The sequence below is a fragment of the Myzus persicae genome, unplaced genomic scaffold, assembly GCF_001856785.1.
Source record: "Myzus persicae strain clone G006 unplaced genomic scaffold, MPER_G0061.0, whole genome shotgun sequence".
NCBI classification, from domain to species: Eukaryota; Metazoa; Arthropoda; class Insecta; order Hemiptera; family Aphididae; genus Myzus; species Myzus persicae.
In genome coordinates this window covers 29,903-51,088 of record NW_019104417.1, presented here as the reverse complement: position 1 = coordinate 51,088, position 21,186 = coordinate 29,903, and the positions used below count along the sequence as shown (strand labels likewise).

Sequence of the window (21,186 nt, the reverse complement as noted above, 5' to 3'; positions counted from 1 at the left end):
ACAAATTATAGATTTTAGGGCAAATGTTACACCCAAGTTTGGAAACAAATTTAATTTATTTAAAATCTAACTTTGGATTTGGACTATTAGTAAAAAATAATTTTAATATTATTATTGTGGGGTTTTTGTTGTGATTACATTTATCGCGTTCCGATAAGATTTACTCTTTGAGTGTTATATATTGAATTATTTAAATGCTTAATATATTTATAATTCATATTTTAAATTACTATTACACCCATTATTATACCCATATCTCTAATAAAAATTATTATTTATAAATAAGTTTTTTCACTTACTTAATTAGTATTTTAGATAATTTTTAAGGTCATTTTTTGAAGTTTTCAGAGCATTTTTGCACTTTTTTTAGGGCATTTTTGTGTGTTTTTTAGGTCATCAACATCCTAACTCTAGTTATAACTAGATTTAACTCATTTTTCCTTTGAAAATAAATTATATTCATATTGCATACCTATTATTTAAAAAAAATACTAGGAAAAATAATAATTTTAGGTAATAGATAGGTATTTACGTTTGGAATGCTTATTTGCGGACTGCGGTTGATTGCAAAGATTTTCTTGCATTACTAAAATAATATATTATTCAAATTATTGATCATACGCAAACTCCTGATGGAGTATAAGCCGAACCAAAACCTAAATCTATTTTTAAACCCAAATGTAAAAAATTTTTTATACACGCGCGTAATGAATGATAATATGAAAATATAAAATATTCATCATTTGAATTTATACCTATTGGCTATTTTATTTTAAGTAATAAGTAATGTAATAATAACAAATTATTTTTGAACAGCGGCCCACCGGGAAAGTTCCCGGTTTCCCGCCGGCCCAGTCCGCCCCTGGGCATAGGCTATAGATATCTTTATAGGGCTATGGCCGTGGTCTATGGCCACGAGTCCACGACGGTGTTCGAGGCGGCATTGCGGCAATCGCCTGAATCGGCTAATTCACACAGTGTCATCACAGCTCAAATTTAATCTGTGATGTCACACCAATGTACTCATAGAAAGCCAGAGCTGCCTCAGAATGAGGTTGGTGGAAGTTTCCGCGGGTAAGAGTGACTGCGCGTCTGCGCTGCACACTCGGTTTGAGATGGTCCATTATTTTAATAATCCATTCATACATTATCAATGCATTTTACAAACGTGTTGATAACAATTTGTTGACGTTTGTGATTAGCGCCAATTGTTTAGAACTCTTTACTCAATTACTCTTTTTATTATTCATGTATGCATTTATTATTATTGTTATTTTTTACTATTGTCTATTCGAATTCAGTTTGTACTTGGTCGAACGGTTTATATTTTAAAGATTTGTAGAATAAAAGTATGTTAAACATACTCAAGTGACAATATTGTTGTGACGGATATTCAATATTTTTGACATATGAATTTAGAAGTGTTCAACAGAGTGAACTGGAAGGTACGAATACGAATGTATTATTTTAACTACTATGTTTATGATCCCATGAATTTGTTTTAAACGCCACTGTTGATTTTAAAATTCTATAATTTTATGTAGTTAATAATATCTAACTAATAAAATAACAATTATGGAAGTACACAAGAAAGATTTAGTAGCTTTCTATTTAGTAATGTTTCTATACATTATGTTTATCAAATATTATGATTAAACTTATAATAAATTGATTAAATGTACGAACTTAGAAGATGGTAACCGCGTTTAAATATATGTGTAATAAGATATTTTTAATTGTTATAAAAAATATTTTGAAATCATGATTCAGGAGGGAACTGGAGGACGTTCTGGAATGTATTGTGAGTGGGCGTCACTGAGTTCGGCAGTTCAAAACTGTGGCGAATTTGGTCAAAGTGTCTTAAGTAAGTTCCCAGCAGGTTCAGGCAAAGAAGTTGTGTTATCAGTCATCAAACAACTGTCGTCAAATTTAGGTATAACTCATCCACCTGAACCAAGTAAACTTGCCAAAGACAATGAAGTGACTTGGTGTATGGAAGTCAGTAAATTTAAAAATTAATAACCTAAGGTCTTAACTAATGCTATGTTTATTTTAGGTTATTTGTTATGGTTTGAGCTTACCATTGTCTGAACATGATACAATTAGAGATTGTGTTCATATATATTGTGATTGGCTTTCAGCGTTGTATGAAACACCAAAACTATCCGTTCCAAAACCAGTTTGCAACGATCCAAATCTATACGCTAGAAAAATAATTTCACATTTCTATAATCTATTTGTACCACGAAAAGGAGAAGGTAAATCAATTCAATTTTATCATGGGTATTTCAATTATAAGTTAACACGTCTTAATACTTACTATACCTATTATTAAAATTATTATAATACTTAGAAAAAAAATTGTTTTTTTCTTTGTTACAAGTCTGGACATTTTTATATTTAAATATTGGTAAGGAATTTTATGAATTTAATAAATAATGTAGATTTGTTAAAATGACTGTACCTTTTTAATATTGCTTAAGTTTCAGGTTTTATTTATAATTGTGTTTTGTACTGATTCATAGTTGTATTTATTTTCAGGTACTGACACAATTAACCGCCAAGCAGTTTTGTGTCATCGTGTCTTAAGAACATTGCATGATTTGTCAAGAACATCTAAAATTATTGAGCCAGAAACTTGGGAAGCTTTGTTGCTATTTCTTCTGGCCATCAATGATGCTTTATTAGCTCCACCAACTGTAAAAGGTGTTTTCATATATTCTTATTATATCTGATTGGCTGCTAATTTTAGATAAAATATAAAACAGTCAAATCTTAATAACTTAAATTTTGAGGGGAATAAAATAAAATTGAGTTTACACATCTCAAATACAACTTATAATAGCTTCATTGGGCAAGAAAAAATTCATTTATAAATATTTTCGAATTATTGGAAATTATTAGACTATTTTAATTGTTATTATTGATATTGAATTTTTACAGAGGATGTTGGAGAAGAATTATGTGAACGAGTACTAAGCGTTCTAATAGAAGTATGGCTTGTGGCTTGTGTACGTTGTTTTCCTTCTCCTTCATTATGGAAAACATTGCGAGAAATGGCAGTCACTTGGCGCCATCGTACTGCTTTGATTCATCAATGGAATCGTATAAACTTAGCACTTACTGCTCGTGTATTAACATTCATGTATGGTCCAGATTTTCCACAGTTAAAAATACGTATGTACAATTTTTATAAATTCAGTGGTGAATGCTGACTCCAAAGCATGATCATGCTCAAGCTCAGTTATACATAATTTATTAAACACTTGTTTTTGGTACAGTAAAATTTTAAAAATTGGAATCATTGCTAAAGTGCAATTGAATGCAATAGTTGGTAAGTTCCAGAGATGCCAATAGAACCTATTAAAAAATATTTTCATAAAATAAGAGTACAAAGGTTTATGGTTCTTGGTACAGCCGATATTTCTCTGCAATAATAAGTGCTTTATAGCTAGTGCATGTGTCATCTCATATTTTCATGCTCTGATAATAAAAGATACGATAATAATATTACATATCAGTTATCAGTCTTAATAAAAGAGAAATTTAATCATACATTATTTTTACTGTAATTAAATATGTAATATAACTAACAATTTGTAAAAGAATAGTTTTTTATTCATATACAAATGGTACATGCTACCTAGCCTGGAGAATTCACCACTGTATAATTTATAATTGAATAAACTTAATAAAACAATATGAAATTTAATTATTTTTTTATTTTAGCTAATGAAGACATTCACCTGATACCATCTGGAATGTCTAATCACACAATAGCACAAAGTTGGTTTAGACTTCTACAAACTATTGGAAATCCTGCTGATCTCAGTCGACCAACTACAATTAGCCGAACTCCCAAATTTCTTCAAGCTGCACTTTCTGACCCCAATCATAGGCTTGTTGATCCATCAAATCATCCATGTTTAAATGTATTGCCTTACAATTTTTATGTAGCTATACGTGGGATTGCATCACTTGTTGATGCATTTTTAGGCAAGGATTTATTATACATATTAAATTTTTTAAATATCTTCTTATTCTTGGTGATAAGAAAAAAACATTTTTAAATAGCACTTTTTTAATTTTGTAAATATAAACATAAATGCACATTTTTAAAAATAGGCATTGTTTCTCATCCTACTATTATTTGGGATGACGTCTTACCTTGGACTTCAGGAAACATTTCAGAAAAAAAAGAAGCAAGTACTGTTACACATACACCGCCTTCGCAACGTCGATTGGCCAAAAGTTTTAGCGTTGCACCTTCACTTACCAATAAGGGTATATATTTAGTCACAAAATTAAATTGTGTCATTAAATAAAGTAGTTTTTATCATACATCTACGGTTGGCAATATGCATAGGTGTGCACATACAATTTTATGCAACTTAACAATAATATTTTTGGAACAATTTGTTATTTTCAAATCATGATGACTACCACCAAAAGAAAAATCAAAATAATGTAGGAACTACTAATCAACGACCATCAATATGTTGTCAAATTTAAGTTCAAAATTTGTATACATCCATCTGTGTCAATTTTTTTTGACATTTATCATGAAAGGTTTTAGTACAATTATTAATTTGACTGTGTAATTGTATACAAATTTAATTTTAAAAATATGTATAAATGTATTATATTATAAGTAATTAGTGGTGTTGGCAGTTAGTGAAAGACTAAGGATAAACTCTTTCTTGGATTATTTTCTCTTCTGCCTAGAAAGCCTATACTTTGTGCATGCCTATGATCATTTGGCCAAAAGGATTGATTTACTGAGGAATAATAAAAAATTATTATTTGCCTTATATTTTATGGTATTGTCTATTAACTAATAGTTAAACTATATTACTACCTACATAGAGTAATAATAGTAAATAAATGTATTTATTTTTTAAAAGAAATGCTTTTTTAATCTTGGTGAATTATCTTATGAACAGATAATTTTGCAAAAAGTATGAAATGGTATTGTTGATGGTATATTCTAATCTTTGAATTATTGCTTTAACCAAATTAGTTTCCATAATTTGATAAAGTACTTATAATATTTATTTATTTGGAAAAAAAAATTTAAAATGTTTATTTTGTAAATATATTTTATTTTATTAACAATTCTATTATAATTTATAATTGTACTTAAATTGAGTTTGAAAAATAACTTTTTTGTCTACAGGTATCCCAAAATCATCTTTAGTTGGATTAACCACTAGCCGTATTAGCACTCAATCAAATAAATTGTCTTCTTCAACTACTTCTATCCCATCAATATCAATATTTTCAGGTAATTAATTTATAGGCTTCTAACTTTTTAATATTTGTAATACATACATGTAACATTTTTGAGAATTAATTATTTTTACAAAAACAACATTGTTTTGAGAGATTTTGTATTTAATAAATATATTTATTTCATGCATTTGAAAAATGTATAAAATATATTTACTTTCTTTTTAAACAGAACCCAAAATATTTGCTGAAAATCGACCACGGTGTAATAGTATTCTCCACCTCTTTGGTGAATGGTTATTTGAAGCTGCATTAATTGGAGTTGATTTTAATAAACCTAAATCTTCAACTACGTGTAAGTCATTTTTAAATAATATATGACCGAAATATAACTATGTAAACTGTTGTTTAAAAGGTATTTAAGTATAAGTCTTACATAATATGATCAAACAATTTTGGATTTCCTAATAAATGAATTGTTTAATTATTAATTTTGGACTCAACCTACAACACAGTCTGATGATTTTTCAAATGTAACATCTATGATTTCTTTTGTATCTAATATTTACATTAAAAAAGATTGTATTACTTAGTAATTAAATATTCTACTTATAGATTTATTTCTATAATAAAATGTATTATATTCTCTATGATACATAATTCTTACAATGCATTTTAAACGTGTACAATTTTTTTTTTAAAGCCTTATATGTACATGCCTTGTATAGGGTTCTTAGTTACTTGTCCAATTATATTTATAATTCTTAAATATGCCTCTGAAACTTAATTTTTGCTAAACTAGAATATAGCATCTTCAGTCATATGTAAATGGAATAAATAAAAACATGTTAGTTAATCAAAAACCAAAAGTATACTATAATCATATTTTTATGCAGTAAGATACATGATTGTTCATTGTATGTGCGTGTTTGATTTAAAGAAAATTATACATTTGTACTATACTATCATTGTAAATTTATTTGTTTGTAGCCGACAGTAGTAGAATGTATAAACGACCAAGTTCAGTTATGTTTGATACATCGAGTATTAGAAGTAGCGGTTCTGGTGGAGGGTACAGCAGTATGGGAGGAGGAAGTACAGCGTCTGCATCACAACCTAATTCACTTACAGACAATGTGTCTGATAGTATTGACTCTATAACTTCCAGTTCTGCCAATGTTCTTCATTACGATCGTTATATGCCTGGCCGAGCTGAAGCAATAGGAACATTGTGTAGAATATTTTGCTCCAAGAAAACATCCGAAGAAATCTTGCCAGTTTATTTAGCTAGGTTTTATATGGCGGTTTATGAAGGACTACATATTAATGAAGTAATAAAAATAAATCTTAATTTTAACCTACTTTAATTATATTATACATTTTAATTAAATAAGAATTATTTTAATAAGGCACACGAATGTGATGAAACCATTTCAAGTATATTGTTAAATTCACATAACCTTTTACGCTTAGATTTAAACGGAATTAATGTTCTTATACCATATATCATTGAAACATTAGAACTTGTGTTACCTGAACGAGAACTTAAACTCAAGTAAATAAATAAACATAAGTTTAATAAATCATATAATTATATGATTTTTAATATTTTAATTGTATTTGTAGGTCAAATAGCATCCCTAAGAATGAATTAAGAAGGTCAGCAATACACCTATTACTTTCTATGCTTGCATTACCATTACACTTTAAAGTAATTTATATATTAGTTTAATATTATTTATTTATATCGAGTTGTTATTGAAATTAATATTTTTGTACTTGCATAGGATTTAGTTATTAAAGAACTGAATGTGTCTAATAATAATACAAGAGGACCTATTATTATGGGAGAACTTAAACCTCGTGTTATGAATCTTCTTATAAATGCTTTACAGTTTGAATCGGATTCTCATAATTCACAAATGCTTTTAGGTATAATGTGAATATTTTAGTTTTTAATAGTTTTCATTTTTATCATTTTCTAAATTTTTGATTTTATAGGAGGGTTATTATTGTGTGTACAAGATTCTGCAATTTTTGAAGAATCAGAGAATGATGCAGATTCTGATGCTACAGCTCAAAGTGATACTACGTCTAATTTGCTTTCTTCAGGTAATTTTAATTACTATAAGAAGTTTCAGTACCTACATTTTAAAATTCTACATACATATTGCACATACTTACATTATTTATAATTATTTTATAATATTGCGCTTGATATTATGTAGTTTGTTACATCAACTAACACAATTGTTTTTTTTTTTGTATTATTATATTTTATTTGCGCTTGTTTGCACAGTGGAAACAATGAGTTCATTTAGCTTACCATCCAGTAATCAAGATCAAATGTCGAGTTTACCTCACAGCAGTTCAAGTAATATACCAACTCCTGAATCCAGTTTAGATTCAGCTGGCTTTTATTTTGGTGAACCATTTGACTTCTCAATTCTAAACAAAAGTAATAATTTTCACAAAAATGTTTTATTTATTTTTGCGCTATATTTAGTTTTTATTGTATATTTAATATTTATAATTTTAACATAATAAATTATAAACTATTGCTATTGTTATTTATTTAATAACAAAAGTATCTTATTTCTCTCCATTAGAGTAATAAACTTATTCTAACCATTTTACTTCTTATAGTTTTAACTATAATCTGGTCTAAAAGAGAATATACCAAGCGACACGTATCTCCCAAAAAATGGCAAAGGTAGTGAAAGAGAAAAAAGTATGGAGAACTGGTGTATTCTCTTTTGGAACGGACTATAGATTTGATATTATATTGATATATTTTTTAATATATTCTTATATTAATTTTAAGTATGTATACATTTGTTGATGACAATAATATTGTATAAATAAGATCCACTGACTTCAGTAATATAGTGAAATTTATCATTGTATTATTCGACTCAGCTACTAATATTGACTTAAAAAATATGAGAAATATTCTACATTTGGTTTTCAGTTATTATCATCTATATTCTATACTAAACAATTATATTTATACTTATTTTTTTTAGATTCTGCTCATGCATTATATGTTAGAGCTACATATTTAGTATGTCATAGACTAATTTCTTCATGGAAATCTGATTTGAATATTTCACTAGCTGCTTTAGAATTGCTCATGGGTTTAGCTAGAGTTCATATAAAAGAAACAGGTAATATATTTTTTAAATATCTTACAATTAATAATTTTAATTAAAATTGATATACTTTTATTATTTATTAAGAACTGTTGTCTTAACATTTACATACTGAACATTTATATTTAATGTGTCTATGGTATATTAGTTTTCTATGAATATTTAAGAATTTATTGATACAATTATTAATTAAACAAGAAAAAAACATGTTAAATACAAAATAATGTTTTATAGTTTTTATTATTTTTATTTTCAATGAATTGTTAATGGATAGTAAATACATAATTGATGTTTCATGCAGCAAGAAAATTAACTGGTAATATAATATATTATATTTTATATGTAATGATTAACAACATTAATTATAACTATTTATGAGTATTTGTATTTTTCAATATTTCTATTTTATTTGAAGTTTAAATTAATATGCATGAGTATGTTACTTTTATAGATTCATTGGAATGTAAAAGAGCTGTAAAATGGTTATGTGATTATATAACTTACCAGTGTTGGCGACCACCTCCAGCTCATTCTCGAGATTTGCATTCCACTATTGTTGCTGCATATCAATGTGCTGCAGTTTGGATTGTTGCTCATCCTTATCTACTGGATGATAAAGATTGTTTGAATACTATTATTGAAGTGGTAGAACTTGGTATATCGGGCACTAAATCACATGTAAGTTATTTGAAATATTACAAATACAGACGACACAAATATTCACTATAAACTATAGAAACTATTTATTTATTTACTATTTAGTATATGTTGTCAAATTAATTCAAAAGCTTAGTACAGTGACATTTATATTTAGTAACACCTCACAATATCTAATTTGTATTCCAAATATTTAAAAAAAAATGTGTACATTTTACCTCTCAATAATGGACTATACTTAATTCCAAAACGAATATCTGCTAGAAATCTCCCACCATATTTATAATATTTATACATTTATGTTTGTTTAATGTTTATAATATATATTATATTTGTATATAAATTGTATAAACAGGGTAAACCCCAAGAACCAATAAAAATGAAAGATGAAAAAGAACTAAAACCAGCTTCAATGAGAGTAAGAGATGCTGCTGAATCATTACTAACCATTATATTAGAACAAGTATGAAAAAAATATTTTTATTATTTTTATTATTATTTCATTTTTATAATTAAATTGTTTTTTTTTCTTTTTGTATTCATTATAGGTTGGATATTTTCCATCTGTCTGTGGTGCTGAAAGTCTATCATGTTTATTGGACGAAATAACATTAATCAAACACTGTAATTCAATAGCTACTGATAATGTAGAATGCAAATCTCATGCCATATCTAAATTTAGATACTTTGTGTTAGAAAATTCTATAATATTAGCTCTTTTTGAAGAACCTTTAGGCAACAGTCAAGGTAAATATATTTTGTTATTCCAATAAAAACTATATAACTTGTACAAATTATAAAACGATTTCCATAAAGTTCATTTTTTCAAAAATTTCTGAAGCTTTAATTACTAAAAAGTTGTCTTTACTTATTTCCCCTTCATATCTAAAAACCAATATGGTTTTTAGACCCAAAATTTTGATTTCTACTAATATTTTACTTTATCAGACAAAAATTCTTTCGGCCTTAAATCAAAGTGTTCAATTGGACACTATTTATGCAGACTTTCTAAAAGTGTTGGATAAAGTAAATAACATTCTATCATATAAATTATCTTATTTTGGTATTCATGGACAATTTTTGGTTAAAACGTATTCTATGTTCTCGTGCCCAGGTGGTTAAAATTAGTAGTTATGCTTCTAATGACTTTTTGGTTAGTTCTAGTGTTCCTCAAGGGTCGCACTTAGGTCCCCTCTTATTTATAATATTTATTAATGATTTACCTTTTATTTTTGATAGCTCAGTTGGCATTCTTTTATTTGCCGATTATACTAAATTATTTTCCGTTATTAAATCACCAAATGATGCATTAAAATTACAATCAAATTTGGACAAACTTGTTGATTGGAGAGTGTTAATCACCTATTATATAATATAAATAAGTGCAGCGTTATAACATTCTCTCGTAAAAATAAGATAATCACCAACATGGTCAATGATGTCAATTATATGATTGATAATTATACAGTTACACGAGTTACTTCCAGACTTATTGATTATCTTTAATTTTTAATATGGATTTTTCCATCCATATTAACACTTTTCTTAAAAAAGCTTTTAAGATGCTAAGATTTATTAATATAAGCATGATTAATTTTGGAAATACCACCATTGCATTATACTTTTCTCTCATTAGGTCTCCTACTCTCATCTTGAGTTTGGGTTAATTGTCTGGTCACCCCACTATTTTTCACATACTAGTTTAATTTGAAAATGTTCAGTCAACATTTTTAAAGCTATTATATTTTAAATTAAATATACCCATTTTAAGAGATTCATATAATGTGCAGATCACCCAATTGGGGATTGTGTCTTGTGACACGAGAAATGTTGCTGATATTATGTTTTTAGTTAACTTATTAAATGGTCTTATGTATTCTCTGGAATTATTATCCCTCATTGGTTTTAGTATACAAACTCACTGATTAAGAAGATCCAAATTATTTCATTTTTTGCTTTGTAAAAACAATTATACTTCCACCTCGTTTTCCCGCAGAGTCTTTTGCAAACTGTCTAAAGGATCATGTTGATTTTTTTGTTATATCGCTTTATGTATTTAGGCAGAATATTTATATGGCTTTAAATTGACTTGTTTAATTTATTGTTTTTTTAATTATTATGCACCCCTTAGTTCTATTATAACTATTTATTGTTAATTTAATAGTTTATACTTTTATTATATAATTTATTCTTTATTTCGCTGTTTATTGTCATACTTGCTAATTCTTACTTTTTGAAGTGTTATCTATTCATATATTATAAGATAAACTGAAACTGTAATCATAATTATTGTATTTTGCTTAATAGTTTTAAACCCGTTTATTATAAATAAATAAATAAATAAATAAATAAGGTATCAAGTATATAGTTTTAATTGTTTAGACGCACAGCCAACGTTGACAGTGTTGATTAGAGGATCATTTGGACGGCAAGCTTGGACTTTACAACTAAGGCATTTGCCTCGTCATCGGTCGTCATCAACAAAACAGTATAATGTTTGCCCTGGCCGCCCTGTAGCAATGGAAGAACCTAGTCGACATAGACATTCACGAAGGTCTACAACACATTTCTCAGAAAACATAGAACGAATACCAACTTGCAAAATGTATAAATTTTTATTTTTTTCACAACTAATATATTTCATATATTATATATCATTTTTAATAAAATTTAAATTGCATTTAATTTTAGAGATAAATCCATACCAAGTTTGGATAGTTTAGTTTTTGATGATGAAGAACATAGCATATTATCAGATTTGATTGAAAAACAGAAAGAGATGGAAAGTTCTTATATAGAACCTCCACCTAAAGCAACAGAAATTTTGCCACCTCAACCTTGTACTGATTTCAATACAGCCAGATTATTTTTATCCCATTTTGGATTTTTGTCTAGATTAGATGATACAAATGTAATTATATTAATTACACAGGACATTGCACATACATGTGTTGTCTTCATATTACTAACATATAACATAGACAATGGAATGTTCAGAATGGTCCATTTATTCTGTTATTTTTAACATGAGAGAGTGAATTGACCAACCGTCAAATTTTATGGTAAGAATATTATCTTGGGCCCTATGTTTGCTTTTTTAAATATTTTTTTTTTCATGTAAAGGCTTTTGAGAATTTTAAAGCTTACAAAAGATTTACTTAAAATTACTCATAATACTTTCTTCAAAATTAAAATATCAAAAGAGTCTACGTGTGGCCGTAGATAATATTCTTAACTTTGAATTTAATAAAAAAAATAGATTATTTTGAATGTAAAATTTTCTATGTTACGTGTTAAATAAGACAAAGACAATGCATACCAGTATAATGACCTAGAATACACTTAACATCAAAACAAGCCAAACCTAGCCTAACCAAAAATTATTGCTATAAATAACTAAGTAAAATGTTTACTTTTAAATTTTAGCCATCAACCGTCCCTTCATTAGTTCCTTTAAATGTACATCATGAAAATTTCTGCAAAGACCTTGAAATTCTTGATAACACCCCATCACGCACCTGTGACACATGCCATGTATTTTATGTTAAGGATGGTCAAACAAATTTCAAGGATATCTTAAATAATGTGGTAAATATCTCAAACTTGTTCAATATTGAATTGTTTATTAAATAATATTTTTATGAATTAAATATGTTTAGACTTCCAACACAGCAGTTTCACCAAACTTTTTAGAAATGTTAACTAATCTTGGTTGGCCAGTTAATATTAATGTACATCCTGGATGGACTGGGCGTGTTGAAACAAGTTGGAACTTACCTGACTATAAACATTCTCAAGACGAAAAACTCAATACTTCACATGGTGGAAGCTTGTATAATGGTGAAACGCATGTAGTCTATTGGGCAGATGTAAGTTCTGAAATAGCTTTTGTCGTTCCTACAAATTGTAAAGAACGTGTGAAATCACAAAAGCCTGAAGGTATACTCAATACATTTTAATATTAATTTACCTGGAGATATTTTCAAAATTAATAATTTAATAGGGGATGTCTTGCAACACGGAGGCATCAGATATACAAAACCAGTCACTACAAGAGCTATGTCCATTGAATTTGATTATAAAGGAAAACCAACTCAGCCGCATATTGAACCACCTAAGAGACGTCCACAATATGTGTCCGCTACAATAATGTTAGTTTGGCTAGAAAGTTTTGAAGATCATATACACTTTCCTATTGGTGAGTAATCAATCATTAAGCACTCAAATAATAGTTTTAAATTGTATTCAACAATTTATTAAACTTTATGATACTGTAAAAGTAAATCAATGAAAGTACATTTTTAATATTTTCTTCAGCAAATCTTCTATCTTATACAAATACTGGCATTGAGCCTTTGTCACACATTAAAGATATTGGTGATGTGAATGTCATTTACCTGCACGCATTACAAAGTGGATTACTTAGAGTGAAAATGCAAGGACCAATCGGAAGGTATATTACTTTAAATTATACAATATCTGTATAAGAGTCGCACGCATATGGCTTAAATAATAAAATACAACCTTTACTAATGGGTATTTTTTTTTGAAAATTAATGATTTCAATTTTTATTTAGAATGACCTGCAATGTTAATCTTATATGACACTACTATTAATAACATATTGAATACTCTGATATTTAATTATTTAATTTTTTCTAGAACGAACCTCGCTACTCCGTTAGTTGATGGTATGGTTATTAGTAAACAAGTAGTTGGGACAATGGTCAGACAAACTGCATTAAACATTTGTAGACGCAAAAGATTAGAGAATGACAGGTAAGTTACATTGCTTTTAAATGCCATGACCTTTCATTTAATTTTTATAAGCAAATAAATAATGTAATTTACAATATGATAACATCATGTATAAAACTCAGTTTAACACAAATACACAATATTAATGAAAAGTACCTAAATAATTAAATTATTATTTGTTATGAATGGCGTCAGAATAGGCCAATATTGAAGTTCCACTTAAGCTGATAAGAAATAAGAATAATTAGTTATGGCTTTGTAATTTAAATTTATTTATCTTATATTTGTTTTCAGTTTCCAACCAGGTCATATACGCAGGCGTTTAAAAATTCAAGAAATTGTTGGAAAATATCAAATAAAGATGACTAAGCCAGAGCTTTATACATATTTATTAAGTAATGCTAATTCCACTTAAATAATAATTTCTACTTAGTGGCTTGTGCAATATTTTCTTATTATTTTTTTTATTTGTCATACAAAACAATAAATGTAAGCCAACTGGGATTAACTTTTATCTTTTATAACCGTATGCGTATTAAATTCCAAATGTTGTGATATTTAGTTATTTTTAATTAAAATTTTTATTATTGTTTACTTTTATTAACCATTTATTATAATTTTTTTTTTTTTGTAATGAAATTTCACTTAATTTTGTACATATTTGCACCAAATAATCATTTATCTGATTGATTTTGGGCTAAAAAAAAAGTTATTACATACATTTATTTTAATAAACTAATTACATTTTTTTTAAGGTGTGCAATGAATGTTTTTTAATTAGTTTCTGTTAGGTACAGTAATTATACGGATGTAAAGAATTTAAGTAAGTTCAAGATGTAAAAATTTACTATGGCCAGATTCCTTGTTCAAAATGGATTTTAAAACGAAGATCATTCCATTTGAAAACAATAATATGATCGATACTATTATAGAATTTGATTATTTTTCGATTTTGCAATCTTGAGATTAGTTGGTGTACACTATGGCCTATACTATTGAAATTATTTGAGGTCATAAATTGAGAAAACTGTATCTGGTGGTTTCCAGTTGTCAGTGAGTATCTAGTTAAAACTTTTGGAGGTCTAAAATAGTTTGGAAAACAATCTTGATCACTAAATTTTACACAAAACCTGTTTCTTAGTTGTAATTCAAAAAAGAATAATTATTGTAGACTTGACATTTTCATCAAATATTAATATAATATGCATTTTCAAGATGAATTTCCTTGGATCTTCTGAAGCTATTTGTAGAAATTTTAAATTTACAACTGGGTTTTTATTCAATTATGGATGATTTTCTATGATTACTAATAATATTTTTGTTTGTAGGTAAATAAGCTTAACAATTAAAAAATATGATTCTCATTTCTCAGAAGTAAAAAATTTAAAAATTACATATTTACAATTTTTTTTTATAAATGCTTGAACTATGATTTTTATAAAAAAAGCCAAACATTTTCAAACTATCTTTCCGCCTTCAGGTAGTCATAGTCTCATAAGTTGCAGGTAGTTACAAATTTATCATATTTTTTAATTTTTCACCTAATGTTTAAAACTTTAAGAGCTGCCAAACTGTCCAGTGTCTACACTCAGAATCGATTTTTATTGAGTTCAAATATTATAATTTATTTTAGTGGCCTAGTCAATGACAAAGTACAATTATAGAGATATAACAGTGACGTAATTTCAGTTTTGAAAAGGGGGGGGGGAGAAATATTTTGACCGACCCATTATAAAACTGAATAGAAAACCTAAATCTACCTATCTAATATTAGTTTATCTATGGACTATGGGCTATAAACTTACTATGCAGCCGAGCAACTTTACCATTTTTGTTAATATTTGTTATTAAATAAAATGTTTCACAGCCATAATTCCAGATGTGTGGAAAATTTTTTTTATAACTAATATCTCTTTAACTTTCTATCTTTTTTTTTTAATAAATCATGTCTGGGAATAAAGCTCAGAAGTATAAAATTAGCACTTGAGTTAATATTTTAGTTCAACGACCAACAAAAATCCATGGCTAGATTAAATTTTTGCTATTGAAACAATTTAACCATGTCGGCGATGAAAAATGAAAACCAAACGAATTTAACTATAAATAAAAACTCAAACATTTTTTTAGTGATCCGTGCTAAACATAGACACAGAGCATTCAATAAATATATATTTATATGGGACACAAACACAGAATTGATAACATAAAATTAAATAAAACACTTAATGTTATTCAACATTATATAATAGGACACGTAAATTTTCATATGAAAGTATACAATAGTAATACAGTGTGCTTATACTAACATAAATTAAATAAAGTAATAAAAGTGTATCAATAATAACATAGATTTAAGTTAAATTTTAAATTTAATATTGTGTATCTTAATTTAATTATAGGTACTATTTTTATGAAAGTAAATCTGTTAATATTGGTGGTGTACTATAACGTGTTCTATAATCATACTCAGGGGAGCTAAGCGATTCATAACCAATATCTTCATAATGTTCGGTGTCCATGTCATCATCATCTTCCTGACATATTTCAAGTATATGTTCATCATAAGTTGTAGTTACCTCTTCAACAGCTTCTTCTACGATAATAAAACGTTCCAAAGAGTTACTTTCATCTTCAGAATATTCTTCAATTTCAGATTTAATAACCACATCTGGCACCATAATGTGCGTTTCTTCAGTTGGAATTTTAACTGTATCTGTAATTGTGTCTGTGCCTGTGTCTGTGTCTAGCATGAATAGTGAATCATCTTCTACTTTTATGTCTGCATTGAGTAGATTAATATTTTGGCCGGATTCCATGATTTCTGATGTGCTCCCCACCATTTCATCAAGACAACATTCATTAAGGAAACTCTGTAAAACAATTTTGAAACATAAATTATAAATAATGCACATTGCACTTGCAATAATAATGTGAACTAAATAATACTTACTTCGCCGAGTAGTTCATCAGCAATTTTCTCCAAACGTTTTGATACATTGTTGTCAAGCCAGTCCATATCGTCATCGTCGTCTGGAAGCTTGAGATCATGTAGGATGGAATGGTCAGTAATAGGAATAGAATCTGATAACAGAGCATCAAACAGGATGTTCGATTCTGTTTGCCCTTCTGCAGAGGGTGTCTATTGGACACGGCAGGTCCATTAATCGAAATCTTGTTATTAACTTCTGTTGTACAGAATTCTGTAACTATTGATTTTGGTATTGTTGACTCAGTGGAAAGTTGTTCTCGTAACCTTTCATTTTCTGTGATCAACTGTTCTTGGTTGGCTCGTAAAGTTTCTATTTCTTCTCTTAAATGAATGTTCTAAAAATACAATTTTAATTATTTGTAAAATATTAAAGATACCTACTGCAATTATTATATATTGACAATTTAAACAAAATAATTAGTAAAATTAACAATATTAAAAACACAAAAGAATGATGCACTTAAATATGAATATGCAGTAAGAATATGTTTACATATATATTACATTCTTCATTTGTAGATCATAAAATCATCTATATATAATATATAGATAGTGTTAAATACTCCATAAATTAAAAGATTGACATTTTATGAATTTAAATGCATTCAATGATTAAATTAAAAAAATGTGCACACCTCTTTTCTTAAACCATGAACCATTCCCGACAAAATATTGAATTGTGCTTTCTTTTTATCTCTAGATAACTGTGCTGCTTCTCTGTTTCGTAATTTTCTGTAAAAAACAAAATATTTATTTTATTATTAATAGTAAATTAATGTTTAGATTTATCTATAGGTTAGTTTTAAATTTAAAATTAATTGGGGTTAAGAATAATAATATTTTGATTTATATTCAAGGGCTCTAATTAATTTTAAAATATTGATACATAGAAGAATATTAATTAGTAAATTGTTACTAATTTTTATTCATATTCATCATAGTTATTAGTACTTATAAGTTATTATCAAATAATTGATTAAGATAATAAAAAGATAATGATACATAATACTATTACGTATCATTTAACCACTAGCCAAAAGTAGATAGTTTTAAAAATATTCAATTTTTATCAATGAATAATAGCAATGCTAATAGTTCCATGGGGAATATACCATTTTAGATTGATAAATAATTCTTTAGACTATCAATTATTTAAAAAATATTTCAATTTCAAGAATATTATACATACTATATCATACGTACTGGATCAGCTATAATTATTAATTATCACACAACTATCAAGTTATTCAAGTTTAGATATAATACATTAGTATTTTGTACAAATTATGATAAATTTCTTAGTATAAAAATCCTAAATTACATCAAAACTATTTAATTACAATATTATTCATAATATATAACTGTGAAAAGTATTATATGCCTATTATATTATACCTATTATTAGTATAACTTTAGGTACTTATATTACTATTGACATTTAAAATATTTAAGAGGAATAATGATCATTAAAAGAATATCATAAATGTCGTTGAAGTTTTGATTTAAGATGAGTGTTGTGCAACAATGTATTCAATTTAAATGTTTGAAGGACATGCTTGAAAATGTATATAATTAAAATGGCCAACTCTAGTAAGACGGTAAAAATAATAAGGACAAATAACAAATAAATCATAGGAATACATTGATTTGTACAAGCATACACAATAGCACTTAGCAAAAAATGTCAGTGTACCATCAATATTTTTTAAAATTACTTACAATATAATTTAACGAACAAATGAGTATGAAACCTATGAATAGAAAATACATGTTTCATGGAATGAACAATCCCTCCACTGTGAGAACTTACACTTGAGCTTAACATTTTATTATATAATTAACTACTTAGTAATAAGATAAAATAAATATTACTTAAGGTAATAGCTATTTATAGCATCTTTAGGTATAAATACATATTGCATAGGTAATATAAATATACTACAGTATAGGTATAAGATAAAAGTAGCTATTCAGATATAACATTTGTTCAAAGGTCTCAGCCCTTATATTTTATAATAAATAATTGTGGGTACCTCTGTTTATTAAGTTAATAGGTCACGACCTCACCGGTTGATTTAAACTTTTTTCAGAGATTAGTGCGGATTACCAGGTAACTTAACGTGATTGACATAAGTCCTGGAGGATTTGTGAGATTTTGGAGTTATAAGTCGATCGTTGTAATAAGTGTTCTTTAGCTACGTCACGAGTTGGAGGGATGGCAAGATCATTTTACTCCTTAAATAGATGTCTTTTGCTTTAGTTTAAACCACCAATCTTTAATATCGATAATCTATGAGCGTTCGGCCGCAACAGGTAAGTGGTGGTTAAAAATGTCGCTCGATGCTCACGTCGGGGCGACCGCATCAACTGCGCAAGTACCTTGGTATTATAAACTCGACAAAAAGAGTAAAATATGAACACAATATTATTGCACGCAATATGGTTCGGTCGTGTACTCGTGTACCTAATATTATAGTTGTTTGTTTAATATTGTCTGTGCAGTACTGAAATGTGCAGATATATTATATGGTTTATCCACCCACCGACCACCCACCGCGGAACACAGCGCACTCATCATAATATCAACACTTTCGTACTATGGCCGACGCGTTGGCGGAAAACGCGATTACGGGCTAAGAGCAGCTGCGGAGGTGGGTCGGGTTGGAGAGGAAGGAAGTATGCATAGATAGCGTAGCCCAACAGTGTCACACGGGGTGGGAGAGGGGGGGTTACAATTTATGATGATATTCTTCAATATTGTTTTTTATTACAGCACAAATTGCATTTTATTATCTATGAATTTTCTATTTTACTCACTTGCGCAAAATTTTCTCCTCGGGCGATATGTTTTTCACGTACGTCCGCTTGGCCGGCGGCGATCTCGGCGACATGCACGATCCGCCGCCGACGTCCCCCGCTGCCATGTGTCGCTGTCCCACGTAGCACATGCCCGAGTTGAATATCAACATTTGACTGGGCCGGATGATGTTGGGTGCCATGAGATCTGTTTGGTCGTCGTCGTCGGGAGTAATAAAAAAACGATCTTGCGATCCGCTGTTGACGATGTAGGTACCGTAATGCGCGGCGGTGGTCCGAGAAAATAAAATCCGTTTAACGCTCTCCGCTCGAGTTATATGACTACGTTTAGATTGTTGTGTATAATATTATGTATTTAAATCGCCGAATGATTTTCGAAACTACGGATTTGTTACGAATGAAATTACGTTTAGGTCTTCGAGTGCGGCGGTAACACACACTCGCGGCTAGTGGCTACTGATGACGAACTGTGACTGAACTAGCGAAGCGAGCGGTGACCGGAGGAGGCGGCGGCGGTAGTTTTTTGTCGACATGGCATGGCAATGTGGCAAACATCAAATTCATGGCATCGATGTTTACCAAACATCGATAGTAACCGCTCATGATGCAATACCATCGAAACATTACGCGTGGTACAACCGGACCGGAGATGGTACTAACTACTTAATAATATTATGTACATGGTCCACCTACTGAAAGACGAAAGTAAACGGAAAACTATTAGTCATAACTCATTAGTCATAATTATAATACAGACGAGAAATTGAAGAATTAAAATATTAACGCGAAATGACTATATACAATTAGTTTTATCATAACATAACAATTAACAAATAACAATTTTGAATACAAATACACATATTAATATGTCAAAATGTCAAATATTTAACTATTTCAATTGTATTGATTATTAATAATTGCTTAACCATATTTCAATAACCAAATGTCCAAATACGAATGACATTGGCATTGACTCATTTTACCATTTGTATCAACTATACCAACTACCCAACTACTCTAAACAAAATACGATTGTCAATTGTATTAATTTAACATTAAGTAGGTACTTAAAATGTAAGATGTAACTATTTACTAAAATGTTATATGTATAATGTTTTGAATTAGGGTTGAGTATTGTAAACACTCGGAGTGAAAGTGAATCCCATAAATATCTAACAATGAAAAGAGGGCCTAAGTATAACAAGATGTAGGTAAATCAGTAACACTACAGTGAGTACAGTCCATATACTATACCTGCTTAATATTAGCCAAAGGTTAAAGTGGCACAAAATGGCAAGGTCTACTATGATTCGTATTATATTTTAAGAGTTCTATGTAATGTTTTCCCGTACAACAATTCATTAATTTGTTGAACCAAAAAATTTTTATCAAAATATTAATTGGTTTTCAATGGGTTCACGCCCCACCTCCTCACTACTATAAGATTCACACCCGCAAGGCACGGGGTAGAAAACAGCATGTTTTCATTTTTCGTGATTTGTTTCAAAATTTTCACGCCCCCCCCCCTGAAATGTTGTCACGCCTTCCTAGGGGGGCGCGCCCCCCAGGTTGAGAACTACTGGT

The 21,186-nt window shown here is 28.5% G+C and overlaps 2 protein-coding genes across 7 annotated transcripts; one reads left to right on the top strand and one right to left on the bottom strand.

The window, feature by feature from the left end:
* The first annotated feature begins 1,174 nt into the window (after positions 1 to 1,174).
* LOC111042010 (ral GTPase-activating protein subunit beta) lies at positions 1,175 to 14,220 on the top strand. 6 transcript variants are annotated; one of them, XM_022326499.1, is made up of 30 exons: positions 1,176 to 1,445; positions 1,771 to 1,864; positions 1,934 to 1,998; positions 2,057 to 2,258; positions 2,384 to 2,410; positions 2,542 to 2,706; positions 2,944 to 3,177; positions 3,730 to 3,996; positions 4,126 to 4,284; positions 5,177 to 5,284; positions 5,462 to 5,584; positions 6,220 to 6,560; positions 6,639 to 6,784; positions 6,856 to 6,940; positions 7,017 to 7,161; positions 7,231 to 7,341; positions 7,529 to 7,687; positions 8,256 to 8,396; positions 8,683 to 8,697; positions 8,833 to 9,059; positions 9,394 to 9,501; positions 9,587 to 9,785; positions 11,421 to 11,643; positions 11,730 to 11,949; positions 12,465 to 12,626; positions 12,698 to 12,977; positions 13,042 to 13,236; positions 13,356 to 13,491; positions 13,701 to 13,817; positions 14,091 to 14,211. In XM_022326499.1, the coding sequence occupies exons 1-30, from the start codon at positions 1,410 to 1,412 to the stop codon at positions 14,209 to 14,211; spliced, it is 4,611 nt and encodes a 1,536-aa protein (XP_022182191.1). In that variant the 5' UTR covers positions 1,176 to 1,409. The 6 variants fall into 6 exon arrangements, with proteins under 6 accessions (XP_022182192.1, XP_022182191.1, XP_022182189.1 ...); XM_022326496.1 differs by having other exon boundaries at positions 1,410 to 1,445; positions 1,771 to 1,998; positions 14,091 to 14,220; XM_022326500.1 differs by lacking the exon at positions 7,529 to 7,687 and having other exon boundaries at positions 1,175 to 1,445; positions 1,771 to 1,998; positions 14,091 to 14,220.
* A 1,785-nt stretch (positions 14,221 to 16,005) lies between these two features.
* Positions 16,006 to 20,099, bottom strand: LOC111042016 (X-box-binding protein 1). Its single transcript, XM_022326508.1, has 4 exons — positions 19,603 to 20,099; positions 17,421 to 17,517; positions 16,747 to 17,120; positions 16,006 to 16,666 (listed from the first exon to the last, which is right to left on the bottom strand). Exons 1-4 carry the CDS (start codon positions 19,782 to 19,784, stop codon positions 16,570 to 16,572), a joined length of 750 nt encoding a protein of 249 aa, XP_022182200.1. The 5' UTR covers positions 19,785 to 20,099; the 3' UTR covers positions 16,006 to 16,569.
* Positions 20,100 to 21,186: the final 1,087 nt, after the last annotated feature.

Excerpts from the sequence above, each read along its gene's own strand:
- LOC111042010 (XM_022326496.1), top strand. The coding sequence starts at position 1,410 with ATGAATTTAGAAGTGTTCAACAGAGTGAACTGGAAG. Across the intron at positions 5,585-6,219 it reads ACCTAAATCTTCAACTACGT|CCGACAGTAGTAGAATGTAT; the intron begins GTAAGTCATTTT and ends ATTTGTTTGTAG. Across the intron at positions 6,941-7,016 it reads CATTACCATTACACTTTAAA|GATTTAGTTATTAAAGAACT; the intron begins GTAATTTATATA and ends GTACTTGCATAG.
- LOC111042016 (XM_022326508.1), bottom strand. The coding sequence starts at position 19,784 with ATGGCACCCAACATCATCCGGCCCAGTCAAATGTTGATATTCAACTCG. Across the intron at positions 17,518-19,602 it reads GAGGAGAAAATTTTGCGCAA|AAAATTACGAAACAGAGAAG; the intron begins GTGAGTAAAATA and ends TGTTTTTTACAG. Across the intron at positions 17,121-17,420 it reads TTCATGGTTTAAGAAAAGAG|AACATTCATTTAAGAGAAGA; the intron begins GTGTGCACATTT and ends TTGTATTTTTAG.